This window comes from Physcomitrium patens, chromosome 14 (genome assembly GCF_059467195.1).
Source record: "Physcomitrium patens ecotype Gransden chromosome 14, ASM5946719v1, whole genome shotgun sequence".
NCBI lineage: Eukaryota > Viridiplantae > Streptophyta > Bryopsida > Funariales > Funariaceae > Physcomitrium > Physcomitrium patens.
In genome coordinates, this window is record NC_143423.1 from 3,647,062 (window position 1) to 3,667,107 (window position 20,046).

At 32.4% G+C, this 20,046-nt stretch overlaps 2 protein-coding genes across 4 annotated transcripts; one reads left to right on the forward strand and one right to left on the reverse strand.

Annotated features, from left to right (window-relative positions):
- Positions 1-13,831: 13,831 nt before the first annotated feature.
- On the forward strand, positions 13,832-16,605 carry LOC112291503 (protein EXPORTIN 1B). Its single transcript, XM_090255625.1, has 8 exons — positions 13,832-13,875; positions 14,078-14,144; positions 14,259-14,371; positions 14,580-14,710; positions 14,894-15,031; positions 15,151-15,323; positions 15,508-15,612; positions 15,818-16,605. The coding sequence occupies exons 3-6, from the start codon at positions 14,326-14,328 to the stop codon at positions 15,187-15,189; spliced, it is 354 nt and encodes a 117-aa protein (XP_090111751.1). The 5' UTR covers positions 13,832-13,875; positions 14,078-14,144; positions 14,259-14,325; the 3' UTR covers positions 15,190-15,323; positions 15,508-15,612; positions 15,818-16,605.
- Positions 16,606-17,025: 420 nt separating this feature from the next.
- Positions 17,026-20,005, reverse strand: LOC112291502 (ADP-ribosylation factor GTPase-activating protein AGD7). 3 transcript variants are annotated; one of them, XM_090255624.1, is made up of 5 exons: positions 19,848-20,005; positions 19,482-19,584; positions 18,539-19,362; positions 18,050-18,139; positions 17,026-17,887 (listed from the first exon to the last, which is right to left on the reverse strand). In XM_090255624.1, the coding sequence occupies exons 3-5, from the start codon at positions 19,340-19,342 to the stop codon at positions 17,366-17,368; spliced, it is 1,416 nt and encodes a 471-aa protein (XP_090111750.1). In that variant the 5' UTR covers positions 19,343-19,362; positions 19,482-19,584; positions 19,848-20,005; the 3' UTR covers positions 17,026-17,365. The 3 variants fall into 3 exon arrangements, with proteins under 3 accessions (XP_090111750.1, XP_024394782.1, XP_024394783.1); XM_024539014.3 differs by having other exon boundaries at positions 18,539-19,357; positions 19,848-19,995; XM_024539015.3 differs by lacking the exon at positions 19,848-20,005 and having other exon boundaries at positions 19,482-19,622.
- Between the last annotated feature and the right edge of the window lie 41 nt (positions 20,006-20,046).

A 20,046-nucleotide genomic window follows, 5' to 3' on the forward strand; every position in this document is an offset into this window, starting at 1 on the left:
AGTCTCAAATTTTCTTGTCTTTTGGTAATAAGCCATTTTAGTTTCTTTTTAATATATGTACTTTTTTATTTTTATTTTGTCTCTTTTTTCTTTGACATGGATTTCATTGGTTTATGCATCATCTTTTAATTCATGTCTCTCACAGATTGAGAAGAGTATACTTATAATATCAAAGCTTTGTCTTGTTTTGATTAAGAGTAGATTATCCCTTTCCCATGATAAGACATAAGCCTATTAGAAGTTATGGATTACCTTCTTCTAAACTGATATTGTTCTTAATATTTTTATTTATCTTCAAGACTTTTTTTCTACTTATCTTGAATAATATTAGATATTTTTTTAAGTATTATTATGACAGAGCTTGTTGAAATAAAAAATGCAATGGTACAAATGTAAGAACAATTGAGGAAGTTGATGCTTGCGATGCATCAACTTAGATTACCACCACAATGATCAACAAGAATGATAGGAAGTTAGGATATAGAGATGATTAGAGTTTCTTCAACATCTGTACCAAATCAAGTCCTTCCATCCATGATGGAACATCCTTTAAGTATTAGAGAACTAAAAGTTGCCATATCTGAGAAGTTTGACAGTACAAGATCTAAATTTTGAAGATTTATCAATCAAGTATAACTTGTGATTGAACTTCAACTTCAAAGTTATTCAACTCCAGGATCACAAGTTAGATTCATTGGTACACTTCTTTCAAGTTCAATATTATCATGGTTTTCATCTTTTTTTGAATGACAAGATCCAATATTGAATAATCTAGAGGTATTTTTGATAAAATTTTGATCCATGTATGGAAAACATGATGCAACTTGTGTTGCAACCAACAAGATCCATATTTTGCAACAAGACAATTAATCTGTAACATTATATCCTTCACAGTTTTGACAACCTGTAATTAATATTAAGAAAGATGATGTTGCACTTAATAGCCAATTTTTCTATAGATTACAATATGAAGTAAAGAAAATGATGCTCAACTTACCTGATCCTCAAATATTGAGTCAAACAATAGACTTTGCTGTGAAGTGAGACAATCAACTTTTTGAATTATGATTTAAGAGTCGCACAAGTGGGCCTCAACATTACTACAATTTGATGGTAATACCAACATTTCTTTAATACATTCTTTCAAAAGTAGAGGATATACAAATTAATGGGATATATTTTAAATCTCTTATCGAGCAAGAAAAGACTCATCACTGTCAAAAAAGATTGAACTTATATTGTAGAAAATCCAAACACATTGCTCAATATTGTCCAAAGAAACAAAGAAGCTATAAAATGAGGAGCGCAGCTATCAAAGAAGATAATGTGTCAGCAAACAAATTTGTCCAGCTACAATAGAGACCATGCGGTAGGAATCTTGTACAATTTTTAATGAAGGTCCTATTCTCTCCTCAAAACCTTCTCTTTATTTTATAATAGATGTGCATTTAAGACCTAATAATTATAAAGCCTCCACCTCGATAGATTCAGGAGCCTCAGCTTATTTCTTAGACATAGAATTTGTTAAAAGTCATAAAATACCATTAGTACAAAAAACTAAACTTGTTCATATAGGAATCATAGATGGTCATCTGTTGTCTTTTGGAGATGTTACTTATAAAACACTTCCTATAGATGTAACAATAAATATTCATAATAGTTGTATAATCTTTAATATAATTAGATCTCTCCCTAATCTAATCATTTTAGGTTTATCATGGTTAAAAAAGTATAATTGTTGCATAGATTAGATTTTTCGTATGTTTCACTTCTATAAAAGTAATATTAAGAGTAAAATTAATCCAATAGAAAGTCAAAAGTTTAGCATAATAAATCCTATGTTTGTAGGTGCGATAGCTTTCTTATATGCTCCAAAAGAAGGATCACCTTATGTCATTTATGCTGCACCTATTTCTAATGATACAAAGACTTCAAGTAGTATTCTAAGCCAATATCAAGAGTTTTAAGATATATTTGAGAAGATGAATAGAGATACTCTTCCAGAACATCATTCCTATAACTACTTAATTGACCTTCAAGAAAGAGCACAACCGCCAATCTATAGTTTATCACAAAATGAATTAGCTGAACTCAAGGAATATATTGAAGAAAATCTAGCCAAGAATTTTATACCCCGTTCCAAATTCCTATCAGGAGCTCTAATCTTATTTGTGAAGAAGAAAGATGGATCATTACGGATGTGTGTTGATTATCAATGACTCTATAAGATCACCATCAAGAATAGGTATCCTCTATCTTTGATATCTAGACTTCTTGATCAACTGAATCAAGCTAAGATCTATACAAAAATAGATCTATGGAGAGCATTTAATCTAATACGTTTTAAAAAAAGAGATGAATAGAAGACTACATTTCAAATTAGGTATGGATATTTTGAATACAATGTCATGCCTTTTAGACTTACAAATGCACCGACAACTTTTCAACATCTAATGAATGATGTTTTTTGAAAATTTTTGGATGACTTTGAACAACATCTTCATCTATTCTAAGAATACAGATGAATATGAACTTCATATTCATCATGTGTTACAATAATTAAGAGATGTGGGACTCTATGTCAAAATCAAAAATAAACTTGAGTGGAGCAGAGAAGTTGAAGCATCTTTTGAAGCTTTGATGTCAGTTTTTATTTCTGTACCAATCTTATATTGTATCAACTTTTTCAAGGTATTTTTTATGAAAATAGATGCATTAGACTTTGCTTTGAGTGTCATATTATTATAAATAAAATCAAATGATAAAATTCATTCAATAGCTTTTCATTCCACAAAATTTTTAGTAGCCGAGAGTAACAATGAAATCCATGACAAAGACCTTCTTGTAATTGTGGATTCATTTCAAGAATGGCATCACCATTTAAAAGACACTTCTAATCCACTCACCATGTATATGAACTACAAAAATCTCTACTACTTCATGACGGTATGAGTTTTGAATTGTCGCCAAGCCCGTTGGAGCATATCTTTATCAAGATTTGATTTCAAGATCACATATCGATTCAAAAAACAACAAGGTTTGTCAGATGCTCTTTCTAAATATTCTTATCTTATACCAAAAGAAGGAGATGCATCTTTTGATCAACAAAGAATGATTTTCTTGAAACTAGAGCATTTTCATCTTTGAGTAATGAAATCAATATTAACTATTCATTCAATCCTTATGAAACAAATCCAATCAAGTATGTCTTCTGATCTTCTTATTCATAATATTAAAAATCTTTCTTTTAAGTCTCAAGATACTTTTAAGTTTGAAATAAAAAACAACCTATTCTATTTTTAAGATTGATTATATATTCCAAAATGAAAAGCATGATTACATGTTCTTCAAGCATGTCACGACTTTCCACCAGTAGGACATTTTGAATAAAACAAAACTTTAGAGCTTATATCTAGAGATTTTTGATGGCCACAAATGTAGAAGGGTGTAAAAGACTTTGTTCACTCATGTGACATTCGCTTAAGATCAAAAACTCCCTGTCATTGACTTTTAGACTTCTTCAACCATTATTCATTCCAAAACAACCATGGTCTTTTATTTCTATAAATTTTATCATAGATCTTTTCCAATCTTAGGTTCTTAAGACTCTATATTTGTGTTAATAGATCATTTCATCAAGATGGCACATTTTGTACTATGTACAAAATCTATTACAAGTGAAGAAATGACTAAACTCTTTATTTATAATATCTTTCGCTATCATAGATTATCCAAGGATATCATATCAGATATAAGAACTCAGTTTGTATTAAGATTTTGGCAGATTCTTTTCAAGATTTTAAAAGTAGATATAAAACTATCTTTGGCATTCCATCCTCAAACTAATAGACAAATAGAGTGTATTAATAAAGTTTTGAAGCAGTATTTAAGATATACCATCAATTACCAATAAAATGATTGAGCAACTCTTTTGCCATTGATAGAGTTTGCTTATAATAACACAGTACATTCTTCTACAAAAAAAACATCTTTCTTTGTCAATTATGGTTATCATCTATGACTTGATACTTTTGATTTTTTAAAAGCTGATAATCTTATGGTCGAAGATTTGGTAAATCGTTTGTCAGAGCTATATGCAACAATGAAGGCACAGTTAAAAAAAGCTCAATAAAAATAAAAGATCAATATGGATGTCTATCAAAAGGAACAACCACTATTCTATGTGGGTGACAAGGTATAGTTACTTTATCCCAATATCAAGACTACTCGTCCTTGTGACAAGTTGGACTATTGTAGGCTTCGACCATTTCCTATTTTTGCAAAAATTAATCAAGTTACATATTATTTATACCTACTGGAGTCAATAGAAATCCATCCAATATTCTATATATCTCTTTTTCAACCATACAAGATAATAGACTTACTAAAAAGAAGACAAGTGCCACCTCTTCCTATAAAAGTTGATAATAATTAAGAATTTAAAGTAGAAGAAGTCGTAGACTCAAGGTAGTACCAAAATAAGTTGGAATATCTTGTTTATTGGCATGGATATAATATTAGTGAATGCACATGGAAGCAAGCAAAGAATCTTATAAATATAGTAAAGAAGGTGGAGGCTTTTCATTGATGACTTCCATCAAAATCAATATGAAGACCTTTTCTATAAAAAACACAAGATCTAGGCAAGATAACATTCTACTTTCAATCCTTGTTTGTAGCTTCTTTATATTTGTGACGCTAAGGAGATGGAGAATCAACAACCAATGGATTCAACTAAAGAGTCTTTATTTGTTGACCTATCGGATGAGACATTGTGATTGTCACAACCTTCAAGACAATGTAATTGAGATGAAGATCCTCAAGAATGACGTATTTTTCCTCAAATAGATGGCAAGATACAATGCATTTTGTATCACAACCTTGGAAGAGTCTCTCAATATTTGGTAATTTTATTAGAGGTAGTAACAAATCCTGACAGTGTTTTAAATATTTTATTTGAGAAAAGTTATGAAGGCCTCAACAATGACCAAATAATAGGGTGGTCTTTCTATCTTGGTATGGGATACTATTGATGGTTGAGAGGCTCTATCAACCATCTTCAAAGAAAACAAAGATCTAACTATGTGACAAATACAATTTGTCGCATCTTAGACTTTTTTAATATATGATGACTGCTCTTTATGGTATCATCCCTACAAGGGAGAGTAATATCACAGTCATACATATGTAAGCCAATAATTACTTATATAAATATGTAGAAGTAGATAGAAGTAGATAAAAATAAGTGAATTCTATATTATCTTCTAAGAAAACTTTCTAGAAGCTTCATAGATATTTCTTTGACTTTATAGGTATCTATTGTTGACTTTTAGGTTAAAAATTTAGTCAACAAGTTAATCATATACTACATATATTGATAGCTTGAAAAACAAGCTAATTATATGGCCCATAGGTAGAAAACTTATCTTGTAAGCTAAGGCATGTATCTTGCAAAGTCAACATATATTAGAGGTTCTATAGAACATTGCCATGTAGCTTCTAATTAGATAGTATATAAAGAGGCAAGAGTAAAGCCCTCTGCACTCTTGTCAACTCCTTTCTTGCTTCTAGTCTAGTTTTAAGAGTTTCAAGTTTTCTTGTTTTTTGGCAATAAGCCATTCAAGTTTCTTTTTAATATATGTACTTCTTTATTTTTATTTTTTTACTTTTTTCTTTGACACGGATTTCATTGATTTGTGCATCATCTTCCAGTTCATGTCTTTTATAATTGATTGAATTCAAGGAATATATTGAAGAAAATCTATCTAAAAATTTCATATGGCATTTCAAATCTCTAGTAGAAGCTCCAATTTTATTTATAAAGAAAAGAGATGAATCATTACAGATATGTGTCGATTATCATGGATTCAATAAAATTACTATAAAAAATAAGTTCCTACTTCTTTTGATATTTAGACTTCTTGATCAGTTGAATCAAATTAAGATCTATATAAAAATAGATCTACAAGGAGCATACAATTTGATACATATCAAAAAAAAGAGATAAATGGAAGTTTGTATTTAGAACTAAGTATAGACATTTTGAATACAATTTAATGCCTTTTGGACTTACGAATGCATTAGAAGCTTTCCAACATCTAATGAATGTTATCTTTTGACATTTTTTAAATGACTTTGTTATTTGTTATTTAGATGACATCTTAATCTATTCTAAAAACATAAAAAAATATAAATTTTATGTTTGTTATGTATTACAAAAACTAAGAGATATAGGATTCTATGCAAAGATAGAAAAGTATATATTTGATATTATTTAAATTGACTTCTCAAGATATATCATTTCAAATGATAGACTTATGATGGATCCTAAAAAAGTTCAAACTATTATTAATTGGAAGTTTTCAAAAATGGTAAGAGATGTCTAATGCTTTTTGGAATTTGTCAATTATTATTGGATCTTCATCAAGGACTTCTCTCAAATTACAATTCCATTTACATATTTAACTTATAAAGAAAAATTTAAATAGAATTAAGAAGCAAAAGAAATATTTGAAGCTTTAAAAATAGCTTTTATTTTTGTACCAATTTTAAATTTTGTTGATTTTTTTAAACCATTTTTTATGAAAACAAATATATCAAACTTTGCTTTAGATGTTGTATTATCACAAATAAGAATAGATGATAAATTTTAATTTTCATCAAATAAATTCAATCAAATATGTCCTGTAATCTTCTTGCTCATGATATCAAGAACCCTTCTTCTAACTCTCAAGATGCTTCCAAGTTCAAGTTCAAAAATAATCTACTCTATTTCAAAGCATGCTCATATATTTCAGAACGAGAAGCACGTTTATGTATTCTTGAAGCATGTCATGACTTTCCAATAGTCAAAAATTTTGGCTACAAAAATAATTTGAAGCTTATATTCAAAGAATTTTTATAGCCACAAAGAGTTACATGTAACAGTGAAGGCACAATTAATAGAAGCTCAAGAATGAAAAAAATAAATACTAATACTTATTATAAGGAACAACCACAATTCAATGTGGATGACAAGGTATGATTACTTCATTGTAATATCAAGATTACTTACCCTTGTGACAAGTTAGACTATTATAAGATTGAAAACTTTTCTATTTGTGAATAAATCAATCCACTTGCTTATTAATTATACCTACCACAGTCAATGAAGATGCATTCTATATTCTATGTATCTCTTCTTAAGCCATATAAGACAATAAACATACCAAGAAAAAAAATAGGTGGCACTTCTTTTTATAAAAGTAGATAATAATAAAAAAAAATTGAGGTAAAAAAGTCTTAAATTCAAAGTGGCACTGAAATAGGTTGAAATATCTTATTTATTGGTATAGATATGATATTAATAAATGCTTATGGGAGCCAACAAAGAAGCTTACAAATGCTTCAAAGAAGATGGAGGCTTTTCATCAATAATATCTATTAAAACTTAGATAAAAGAAAATCTTTGCTATAAAAGAAAAAAGATCAAAAAAAGTTAATATTCTATCTTTTATCTTTATTTGTAGCTTTTGTGTATATTGTGGTCCTAAGCAGATGGAGAATCAATAAATAGTAGATTCAACTCAAGAGATATCATTTCTTGACTTGTCAAATGAAACATTTCAATTGTCTCAATCTTCAAGACAATATAGTCAAGATGAAGATCTTCAAAAAAGACATGTTCTTTCTTGAATAGATGGCAAGATATAACATGTTTAGTATCACAACCTTCAAGGAGATTCTTAATATTTTATAATTTTATTAGAGGTAGAAATAATTCTCGATGATGTTTCAATTGTTTTATTTGAAAGAAGTTATGAAGGCTTTAACAATAATCAAATAATAGGTTAGTCTTTTTGCCTTGGATTGGTATATTATTAATGGATGAAAGGACCTATCAACCATCTTTAAAGAAAACAAAGATCAAAGTATGTAGCAAACACAATTTGTTGCAACTTAGATTTTTCCAACATATGATGACCATGCCTCATAGAACTCATTTCTAGAAGGGAAGATAATATCACAAACATACATACTTATTCTAATAATTATCTACATGATTAAATAGAAGTAAATAAAAATAGATAAAAATAGATTAATTTTATAATATCTTCTAAAAAAGCTTCCTAGAAACTTCATAGATATAATTTTGGCTTTACACGTGTTTATGATTGACTTTTAGGTTAGAAACCTGGTCAACAAATTAGCCACATGTCACACGTATAGATAGCTTATGGAACAAGCCAACTATGTGGTGCACATATAGAGAACTTGTCTTACTAGTTAAGATATGTGGTTTGCAAAGTCAATACATTATAGAAGTCATATAGAACATTGCTACATAGCTCTTAGGTAGATAGTATATATAAAAGCAAGAGTGAAGTTTTTTTTACTCTTGTCAATTCTTTTCTTGTTGTGATTTAGATTCAAGAATTTTTCAATTTTTTTTTAACTTTTGGCAATAGCCATTATAATTTTTTTTTAATATATGTATTTTCTTACTTTTGTTTTATCATATTTCATTTGAAAAAAATTTCACTTGATTCTTTGCTTTTATTGAATTCTTATCTTTGATAGGTATGATTATTTTGTCATAATATCAAGACTATTTGTCCTTGTGATAAGTTGGATTACTATTGTTGTATAATAATATAGCTATTATATAGAAGAAAAAAATTATTTTATTATAAAAGAGTCTAATAAAAAATATAATAAAAAAATAAAGATAAATAATAAAAAGATAATAAAAATTTTAGTCTTAATAATATCTTTTTATAAAAGAGACTTCTATTTACTTTGTAGAAAAATAAAATGAGCCAATTAAAATTAAATAAAATATGTAATTTATAAAGGCATATTTATGAAAAGATTAAAAATAGTTTTTAGCAAAAATAACCTAAAAATATGAAGAATTGATACTTTGAAAGAACCAATTGTGAACCAAGGTTGAAATCAGACCTTGAGGCACAAAACCATGTACCTACGGAAATTTTAAGATTCTTTGATTGATTAAAAAATGAGATTTGAGAGCAAAGTTGTGAAAAGATTTTTGAAAGTTTATTTCATTTGATTTTAAGATATATTGAGGTTTTGGGGGCTTTTCAAATTGAAAGGTGTATTCAATAGATTTGGATTTGAAGAAATAAAAAGAAGTTTATAAATTTAATGATTTTATGAGTGTTATAGTATATTTATAGATAGATTTTTTTTTAGTGTGTTATTGTGCTTGTTTTCAATATGTGTAAGAAATTTGATGTCAATTAAGTGGTTATATTAAAGGTTTTAAGAATTCTTGTGGATTATGGTCTTAAATAATTGAAATTTAGAGTTAGTATGAATTTTTAGGATCTTGTAATATCTACCAATTTGATTGAAGCCAAAATAAATGAAAGCAATTTAGACTTAAATACCTACATAATAACCAATTTTTGAAATAATTAAATAATTCAACAAGGAATTTTTTTTGTTAGGAGATCAACATTCAAGTTGGAAAAAGAAAGCACCCATCATCTGAGAGGTTTTGATAGCTTTTCTTTAAATTAATGATTTTGATTCTTCTAAAAACTTTTTTAATTATAAATTTCTTGTAGATTAAATTCTAGATAGAATTTTAGTCAGGATCAATGATTCAATTAATATTTATTGAAGTTTCAAAATAGCCATAGTAGTTGATTAAATTTTTTAAATTTTTTTTGAAGTTGTTTAGAATTTTATTAGGATTTGATTAGGATTTATTAAGAATTTAGAATTTTATTAGAGTTTTATTATAATTGATTAAGGATTTGAGTTGGATTTGATCTAGAATTAGGATTTAAGATTTAATTAAGATTTGATTAGGATTTAATTAGAATTTAGGATTTAATTAGAATTTTATTAATATTTATTTAAGATTTTATTAAGATTTAATTTAAGATTTGATTAGGATTTTATTAAGTTTTGGTCTAAGATTAAGATTTAGAATTTGATTAAGATTTGATCTAAGATTTTATTAGGATTTTATTAATATTTTATTAGGATTTTATTAGAATTTTATCTAAAATTGGAATTTAGGATTTTATTAGGATTTTATTAGGATTTTATTAGAATTTGATTAAAATTTATTGAGGATTTTTTGAAGATTATATTAGAGTTTAATTAAGATTTAATTAGTATTTATATTTTTAATATATTTTTAAAAAAATTTCTTTATTATATATATTTCTTTAAGATTAATATATGATTTCTTTATATATTTTTTTTAAAGTTCTTTGAGACTTTTTTTGGAATTTAATTAAAAATTGGTTAGTATTGTTATAATTGAATTAAAATTGTTAAGATCTTCTTGTTACAAGTTCTAATTTATCTTCTAGACTTAGGAACTTGGCAGATTTTCAAGCAAACTTCACAAAATATGATAATATAAACTTGGACCATTTTCTATATGTAAATAGATTAATCCAATTGCTTATTAATTGTATCTACCATAGTCTATGAAGACCCATCATCTATTCCATGTTTCTTTCTTTGAGCCATACAAGACAATAGATATACCAAAAAGACAACAAATGGCACCTCCTCTTATAGAAGTGAATAATAACCAAGAATATAAGGTCAAAGAAGTCTTAGACTCAAGGCAGCACCAAAAAAGGTTAAATTATTTTGTTCATTAATATAGATATGATATTAGTGAATACACATGAAAGTTAATCAAGAATCTTATAAATATAGTAAAGAAGGTTGATACTTTTTATTGACAACATCTATCAAAATTAAAATAAATGATAACAAATCTTTGCTATAAAAGAATTGCAATTCAAAAAAAATTGTATTTGATCTTCTATTCTTGTTTTTAATATTTGTATATTTTTTGGACTAAAGAGATGGAGAATTAATAGCCAAAAAATTCAACTCAAGAGCCATTATTTGTTGACTTATTGGATGAGATATTGTAATTATTATAGCCTTCAAAATGACATAATCAAGCTAAAGACCTTCAAGAATGACATTTTCTTTCTTCAATAGATGGAAAAATACAATAGATTTGATATTATGACCTTAGAAGAGATTTTCAATGTTTGATGATTTTATTGAAGGTAGGAACAATTTTTGATGGTATTACAAATGTTTTATTTGAAGGAAGTTACAAAGGCTTCAACAATGATGAAATAACAAGTTAATCTTTCCGTCCTAAAATGGGACATTATTAGTAGTTGAAAGTACCTATCAACTACCTTCAAAGGGAACAAAGTTCAAAATATGTGACAAAATATAATTTATCGCATCATAGACTTCTTCAATATGTGATTACCACTCCTCATTAAACTTGTTCTTAAAAGAAGGGGTAATGTCACAAGCATACATATTTACTTGAAAAATTACCTAGATATTATGAATAAGTAAAATTAAGTTAATTTGATGAAATCATATAAAGAAGCTTCTTAAAAGCTTTATAGATATGATTTCACCTTTATACATGTCTATAAGTGATTGGTAGATTAAAAACTTGGCCAACAAGCTATCCACATGACACATATTTCCGTAGCTTGTGGTACAAGTTAATGATGTAGCGTACATATAAGAAACTTGCCTTGCAAGTTAAGATATGTGTCCTACAAATTGAACATATATCAAAGGTCTTACAGAACATCGCTTTTAGTTAGGCATATAGCTTTTAGTTAGATAGTATATATGGATGCAAGATTAAAGCCTTCTTTACTCTTTTCAATGCCTTTTTAGTCCTTGGTCTTTCTTCCAAACTTTCTAATCTTCTTATCTTTAGCAATAGCTATTCTAGTTCAATATATTATCATTTTTGAATGATTTTTAAACTTTTTGAATAACATAAGAGTGTATTGAGATTTTTTTTTGAAATTCATATCCTTGATATGTATTCATGAAGAAGGGTTCATTCTTGCCTTCATATTTTTTTATCTAACTAGGATCTATGTGGCAATTTTTTATAGAACCTTTAGCACATGATTAACTTACAAAACAAGTTTTCTACATATATGCCACATAGCCAACTTATATCACAATTTATCAACATATATAACATGTGGCTAAATTTTCAATCTATCAATCAACTATCAATACGTATAAAGTCAAATCCACATCTATGAAGATTATATAAACTTCTCTATAAGATATTATCAAATCAACCTTCATTTATCTTTTAAATAATACTTCTTATCTTAATAATTATATATGTTGATAATAATAAATTTTAAAATTATGTTTTTGAATTATATTATATTTTTATTTTAAATTAGATCAATTTTTTTAATTATAAAACTTTGGACCAATTCTTAAGCATCATAAACAAAAAAAAACTAAAAGATGTTTGAGTTATATATATTACAATAAGACATGTATTGCTATTTCATTTCACAATTGCTAGAAATTTGAAGTATATGATGGAATGCCAAATATCCAAATTCAGATTATTGGATCTACATGCTTGAAATGATCAGATAAAATGCTCTTATAATGGAGACAAGCATCAACAAATCATTAGATCTTGTGTTCTAAAATGAAGGTACAAATGAGTCTTTTCCATATGTATCTAACTTTTTTATAATGGTAGATTTAATGTCTATTAATATTTTTGTAAGGTCTAGATTTTTTATATATTATTAATATTATTAAATTTTAAAGAAAAAAATCTATAAATAAAATTAAAAATAAATAAATAAAAACTTTTATAAAAATATCTTTGCAGTGTACCACAGATGGATGTAGTATTGCAAATATTAAAAATATAAAAATAAATAAAAAGATTATATATATATATATATATATATATATATATCTATGTTAATAAATAAATATCACATCTATCTTATGGTTTTTTTAAGTCAAATTTAGTCATTATTTTATTAATATTAAGGATTAATAATCATTATTATTATCAATGAATTTTGACAAAAACTAAAAATCTAATTTTGAAGTTTTTTAGAAGACAAAGGTCTAATATTGTTGGTAATGTCTAGAACTATTTGAGTAAGATATGCCAATGTGCTTGCAATTTTGTTGTACACAATATTAGAGTTTATGCTGTCTCTTGAGTTTGTGAAAAAAAATCTCTCAAAAAAAAATCACCATTCAATACCTAATTCCATTTTTTTCAATTTTTTTGCTCATTGAAATGTCTAGTAACTTCTTTAAAATTTGTTGGCTTGAAATAATTGTCTATGCTCAGTATAATTCGACCTTTACTTCTACTAATTGCAGACTTGTTCCAACCATTTGAATAGTCATTACTGATAATGTAGATAATTCTATGTGAAGCTCTATATTTAAAGATACATATTTCTAAGTTATTTAGTCATTTCTTTTTAACTTCCAAGGCCTTGAAGGAAACTCAAAAAAAAAATCCAACAAAACATAAAAACAAAAATAAATCTTAACCTTGGCATTTTTTGAATAAGATTGGATCCAAATTTGTTGAAGGCAATTGTCACACTCATGTTTTTGTCCATTACATCCTTTGATAATGAATCCAATAATATTACTTGTATTATTTTCCACAAGCATAAAATAATAATAATAATAATAATAATAACAAAAAGAATAAAAGATTAATAGAAGAATAATAAATAATCCACATCAAAGCTTCCAAAGTCAAAATGATTTTTAATACCAACTTTTGAAAACATTGTACTTCAAAAAAATGTATAAGTTTGTGTTTTTACCTTTTCATGCTTTGCTAAGAAATTATTAAAAATGATGATGTCACTGGAATTTTTGATAATATCAATCAAATCATTTAAGCTTTAACTCATCTTGCTTGCATTTCAAAGACAGGATGAACTTTGTACCTGCTATGATGGACCCCATCCTGAGTGATTACGCCCGCAATATTTCTGATGCACGCGAATCTGAAGTTTTGTCTTTGTTTGCTACCATTACTAACAAGTGCGTTCTCGCCTAATAGTGGGTTTCAGCTATTTGGAGTTGCTTATTGTTGTTGAGTGCTGTAAAGAACCGTTTCTAGCCTGATTATTACCAGTGTTGATTGATCGATGAATTTGTTCTACTGTGAAGTTGGTTAGGTGTATCATGTTTAATGAAAGCATTAGGTTGTGACAAATTTGGACACATTTGGGTCATTTTGCAGGTCAAAGAGCGCCATGATGGATGATGGTCCCCAAATCTTTGACGTTGCCTTTGCATGCACCCTTGAGGTATATATTGTTTTTAAGGGCTTGTTTTATGTCGAAGTTTCCTTAGTTTATAGAGAGCCGATGAATATATTAACTAGAGCTGACGCTCTAACTCTAGGTTCTGTGGTCATGTAGATGATCACTTAAAAGCTTTTAAGACTATCCAGTACATCGTCTGAAGTTTTTCTAATTGTTACGAGCAATGGCAAGCCATTGCTTCCGTGCCCTTTTTGACGTTATCGAGCCAAGTAAGTCGATCCTGTTGTTGACAAGTGTTGTCATTTTGGGAGATCTATTCCCTCTCTGTTTATTTGCTTGAAATATCCTGGTTCTCTTCTCTGCCGTTTGCTTTCTTTTTTGATATTCATTGGATAGCAACTATCGATCCACAATTAATGAAGGTAATCCTTCAAATGTGAAACCTGACGTAATTTTGGAATGATGGGGAATGTGCAGCTAAATTTCTTTGCCCTCGCCAGCAACTGAAACTCGTGGTGGATTCCATTATCTGGGCATTCCGCTACACGGAGCGCAATGTTGCAGAGACTGGTCTTAATCTCCTCCTTGAAAGGCTTACAAACTTCCAAGTAATCTTCAACCTCGCATCTATCTGTTAGCATTTGCATGTGGAGAACCTAACATTTAATCGGCGTATCCATTATTGATTTTGTATGTTCTTTAATGGGTGATTTTCGGTTTGCACTATCAATCAGTGCATGTTTTTCTGTGTGTTCCTCACTCTGTATTTCTGAATTTATTTGGTGATGTAGGCTTCAGAGTTCTGCAACCAGTTCCATCAGACCTACATTCTCACCACTGAGCAAGAAGTATTTGCAGTTTTGACTGACACTTTTCACAAGCCAGGATTCAAACTCCATGTTCTGATTCTTCAACATTTATTTTGTCTGGTATCGTCTTGCCTCCAAGCCTTGTCAACCTCCGGATTCCTGTACTCTGGTATCTTTATCTCCAGTTCCGTTGAGCATGTTACCTTAGACCTCTAACATAGTCATTTCTGCTCTTTTAGGTTGATTCAGGGGCGCTCACCCAGCCGCTCTGGGATTAGGCTCCACAGCCTTTTCTAACAATGTGGAATTTGTTCGGGATTACACAAAAAATGCTTGTGGAAACGTCATTTCCCAACATGACTTCCGTTGAAGCAAGTCATTCAACTATTTCTAACATGTTTTCGTCCGTCAGGTGCTAGTTGTGAATTTCTGCCATGTAACTTGGTCGTGGTTTTGAAATGCTATATCATCTGCAGCTTTGCGCAACTTTCCTTTTCAGAATTTATTCCGAGAAACCTGGAAATTTTGTGCGCTTTGTAAACATTACCTCAGTGATGTGAACAGTTCCTTGTTTTGTATTTTGGATGTGTCTACAGTTGTAGACATTTGTGAACGGGCTTTTTGAGACCCGAAATGAGTCGGGAGCTTTCAAAAACCAACTTCGTGACTTCTTGATTGGATCCAAGGAGTTTTCAGCCTAGGTGGAATCACATGACCTTTGATACATCCTCATTTTTTGGTTTTCAAATTTATGGCTAGTCACTGTTTTGAAGCTTTTGCGACAACTCCTTGTGACTGGGACACACAGAAGTCTGCGCAGTCGCAACTTGGCTCCTGTAGTAGTTGTCAATGCAAAATAGTTGCTTGTTGTGTATAGTAATTACTTATGGTGGAGACAGTGTGCAGGACAACAAGGATCTATATTCAGAAGAAGCTGCTTTTCAAAGAGATGAGGAGGGAAGGCGAATGCCCAGCATTCCTGGACTGATAGCCCCAATTGAAATTCAAGATGAAATGATAGGTACATAGGCGCACCACTCGATCTCGAAACAACCATCAAAGCTCATGTTCAACCTTGCTCCTCAAAACAGTGATGGTGGAATAAGTCAGCTTTAACCACTTCAGTTTGTGTGAAGCTGCTCAACTGCTCAGGACATTCGGTCTGATGCAAGTTGGACATAGGGTGGCTTGCGTGACCTCAGAACTCGACTGCTGCATTATGACCTGTCAAGGGGTGGAGAACGATCCTGGCCAGGTTGAAGATGCCATACTGGGCTGGAGAAGACCATTAAATCAATTGTAGCTGATGGTACTTATGTGGACTCCAGAGATGCGAGTATCAGACTCTCCACTGGGGAAAGAATGGGACAAGTGTAGAGATTGAAGTCCTATGTAGCAGCCGTGGTCAACTTGTGATTCCTGTGAACAGAGATTTTTTGTTAGGGCACTGGTGCTGGTTCGGGCAAGTTTGCCCGGGTAAAACCATTGCGTCTATATCTCATCGGTATCCTCTGGTTGAAGCAGGGCTGTCTCCCTTCTGTTTAATCTACTCAGTCAACTCTTCAATCCATATTATCTGCACATTTCCCATGTGTAGGCCAAACCTTTTACTGTAGTTTAGGTATTGCTCATGCCGCACAAGGTTGTGCTTTCAATCTAAAACCAAATAAATTTTCAGTCCGGTGTGTCTACAATATGAATGATTTCTTCTTTAAATTCAAATTCCCCTCCAAAACTGTGCATTTCAGTTTGGTAGACAATATGGTTCACAGGGAGTGTGCATACTTCCTGTTCTCCATGTATCTTCTCAAGGGGGGGATGAAATGACCCAACTTTTGTCTTATTTGGACTTGTCTTTTGTCAGAAACTTATTAATCAGACAAAGATATCTTACAAACTAATTTTCTTGGTGTTAACAATACATCAAGATATTTTCGGAAGCATTAGAAAGTAAGGTTCATGAGAACTGAAAAGGTCTATGCAAGTTCCACACCAGCAAACGATGTTCTTTTCACTTTTCGAGAACCAACAGCCGCTTTGATTCATGATTTCAGGACAAAAGTACACACTACGATTAGGGTCATGTGATACAGTTTCAGTGACCAAATACAGACTTCTGTTTGACACCAGAAAGCAGGTTTCGTAAGCTTCCAAAACAGAACGTGTTCACATATTACTAGAGAAGTCGCAACTATTCATCACTTTTAAAATTGCAGAGGGAATAAATGAAGGCTTGAATGCTATGGGAGCAATGTGCCCCAAACTATCATGCAAAGAGATTGCAACCTCTGCGAATCTATTCCAGAAACTATATGCAGCTGTATAGCTCTAACTAAGCATATACCTTCAGCTTTAATATAGACTGAATCGTATCCAGGCAAACCCCAGGAAAGTAACCAAAAAAGTGTGCATCAGATGTCCAAGGTATTGTACTGATCACCTACTAACACTACCTTACTTGAAACCAGCATCCCAAGAGTCATCACCCCATCCATCCTCTGCCTTCTGACGGGATTTAGTTCCATTGTCGTGACCATCATCATCGTGATCATCCCACCCAGCCCAACCAGCTGAAGCCTCCTTGTTCGTGTTAGTTTGGGCCCTGGAGTCTGGCTCCTTCTTGGCGTTCCAATCTTCCTCGTCATACTCTGTTCTCGAAACCTTCGTCGTGGTATTCCAGTCTTGCCAATCGTCGTTGGACTTGGCCGGAGCATCCCAAGAATGGTTACCGTTCAACTCCTGGTAACCAGTGTTACTGGAATTAAGAGAACCATACCTCTGAGTGGAACCATAACTCGAGCCATGCTGTGAGGAGGATCCGCTCACTCCATCTTTAGTATATGCCTCTACTTGTTGAGATGCCATTGCCATGACCCCACGCATGAAGCCCCATGCCTTGTGGCCCACTTCTGTGCCCTTGGCTGCCACCACAGAGACGGTCTCATTTACCTTCTGGTCGTACCCACCTTCCCTTACCTGCAAATCCACGTTACAATGCAGTCAGGGTTTATGGCATCGCACAATCAGAAAGCAGGAGAGTTTCAAAAATGAAAGTTGATATGAAGTCCACACTACCCGTCACCAAAAACATACATGTAACTGCGAAATCTCTCTAGGAAAGCCAAAAAGAACTCGTACCTTAGCTTGAATGTCACTAGTGCTTGCTTGCAGAACAGAAGCCGCATTCTGGGCAGCTACTGCTGCTACTGCTGATAAACGGCCAAAACCCTGCATAAGAGCCTTTATCAGCACAAGCTGCTTTTGAAACCCTTGAAGAAATCGTTGAATTTCATACTCAAAATTTAAATTGTTCGTCAACTTATGGTTAGAAAAACGGAAAACGAAGAGATAGCGTCCTTCGGGCAGACAATGTGACTTTATTGTTAAGATAATACGGCTCTCAGAAATAAAAGAGATCAAGCGAAATAATGCGTTGCCTTGCGCGAAGACAGACACTATCAGGCTTTGACCAAAACTTCGATCGGTATTGATAGGAAAAATAACCCTAGCTATTTTTTCCGTTTCAAATTGAACAATTAAAACTACAACTACATGAAGATGAATGTGCAGTAATTTGACTACAGAAACTCTTGTTTGCGTCACCGATGACAAAGATCGGGGATGTACCTGGGTCAATACCGACACTGTCTCGTTCAACACATCTCCTCCCGCAGGTGGACCCCTGGCTGGAGGAGGCCGTCCACCTCCAGACCCAAATCCCACATACTTGCCACCCTGTGACGGAGGCAGATTGTCCGGGCGAGAGGCATTCTCCATCTGCTTCCTAGCAAAAAATGCGTCTTTCCCAGCAGCCGAAGCCTCGAGCTGTGATTTGCTATAAATATCCCCAGAACTGTGAGAGCGCACGGGACCGTGACCGCCTGAACCCGATATGGAGCCATCTGACCCTCGTCGTGGCAGCTCTCGTGAGTTACTCCTGGCATCCATCTTCACTTCAGAGGCGTCCCAATCATCCCAGTCAGGAGATGCTCTGGTGCACCCTTGGGTCTTCGGGATACTCGAGGTAAGGCCGGAACTCTCCCTTGACACAGGCGGAGCATTCCACGACCGACCTTCCGCTAGGGCCTGAATCTTCTCTCGGTAAATGCTTGCAGCTCTCGAGTTGTACTTCGCCACAATGTCCGTTTCCTTTGCGATCCCGTACTCTGCCAAAAAGCTATTCAGGGCAGCATTACCTCCTGCCTGCATCTTCTTCAGCTGGATCTCCGACCACGAGTCCATGGAAACGGATCGGACAAAGCTAATGTGCACGCCGAGACCTCGATGCTTCCCGGAACACTCTAAGCACATGAAGATACCGTAGGAAACCGACGCCCATTGTGGATTTCTCTGGGAACAGTCCACGCACACCTTGTTCCCAGGCTGCGATTGCAACTCTCGCAACTTCGCCGCAGCAGCCGGCGAGGCCATGTCTAAGGCAGCACTCTTAACTTCGCACCACATCAAAAAGAATCTCAGACGTTATCACCGAAAAAAACAAAAACACACAAAAAGCTTAGGGAAAAAGCAAGGCAGTCTTCAGTCGCACATCATCGAGGCACAAAGTTACCTCCGCTAGGATACTGCGCTGTCCGCAACAACTGCGCAAGGCACCTCTCTCTTCCTCTAGGCCTCCCTCTCCGACTCCCGAAACGCCACTACGATTCTCCACGCTGCAAACCGTACGAGACACATCCACGACAGTTCGCTGTTGATGTACAACCATGAAGGGAAAAAGAAAAGAAATGCAGTAACCACGGCAGCGTGCAGCCCAAACCGAGGCCAAAGCGCAGGACAAACTCAAACTCCGCCAAAGAGGATTAAACTCAGACCCCAGCGGTGACGTTTCCGACCAGAAAAAAGGCGAGAGGAGGTCAGATTAGGAGAGAAAGACAGCAAAAGAGAGAGGAGAAGATAAGGGTATCGATGCAACTACCCCGCACGAGCGAAAAAAACCACAACTCCAGCGGCAGAGCGAGCAAAGCACGCGGGGTTGAGACAGAGCACGGCTATGGTGACCTTCCTCCAGCGAGCTCCCTCCCTCCCTCCGCGTTTGACCTCCTCCTCCATACCTCCATCCCTGTCCACACGGCCCAGTCTACTACGCCCCTCAATCCACCTACGCACCAGATCTC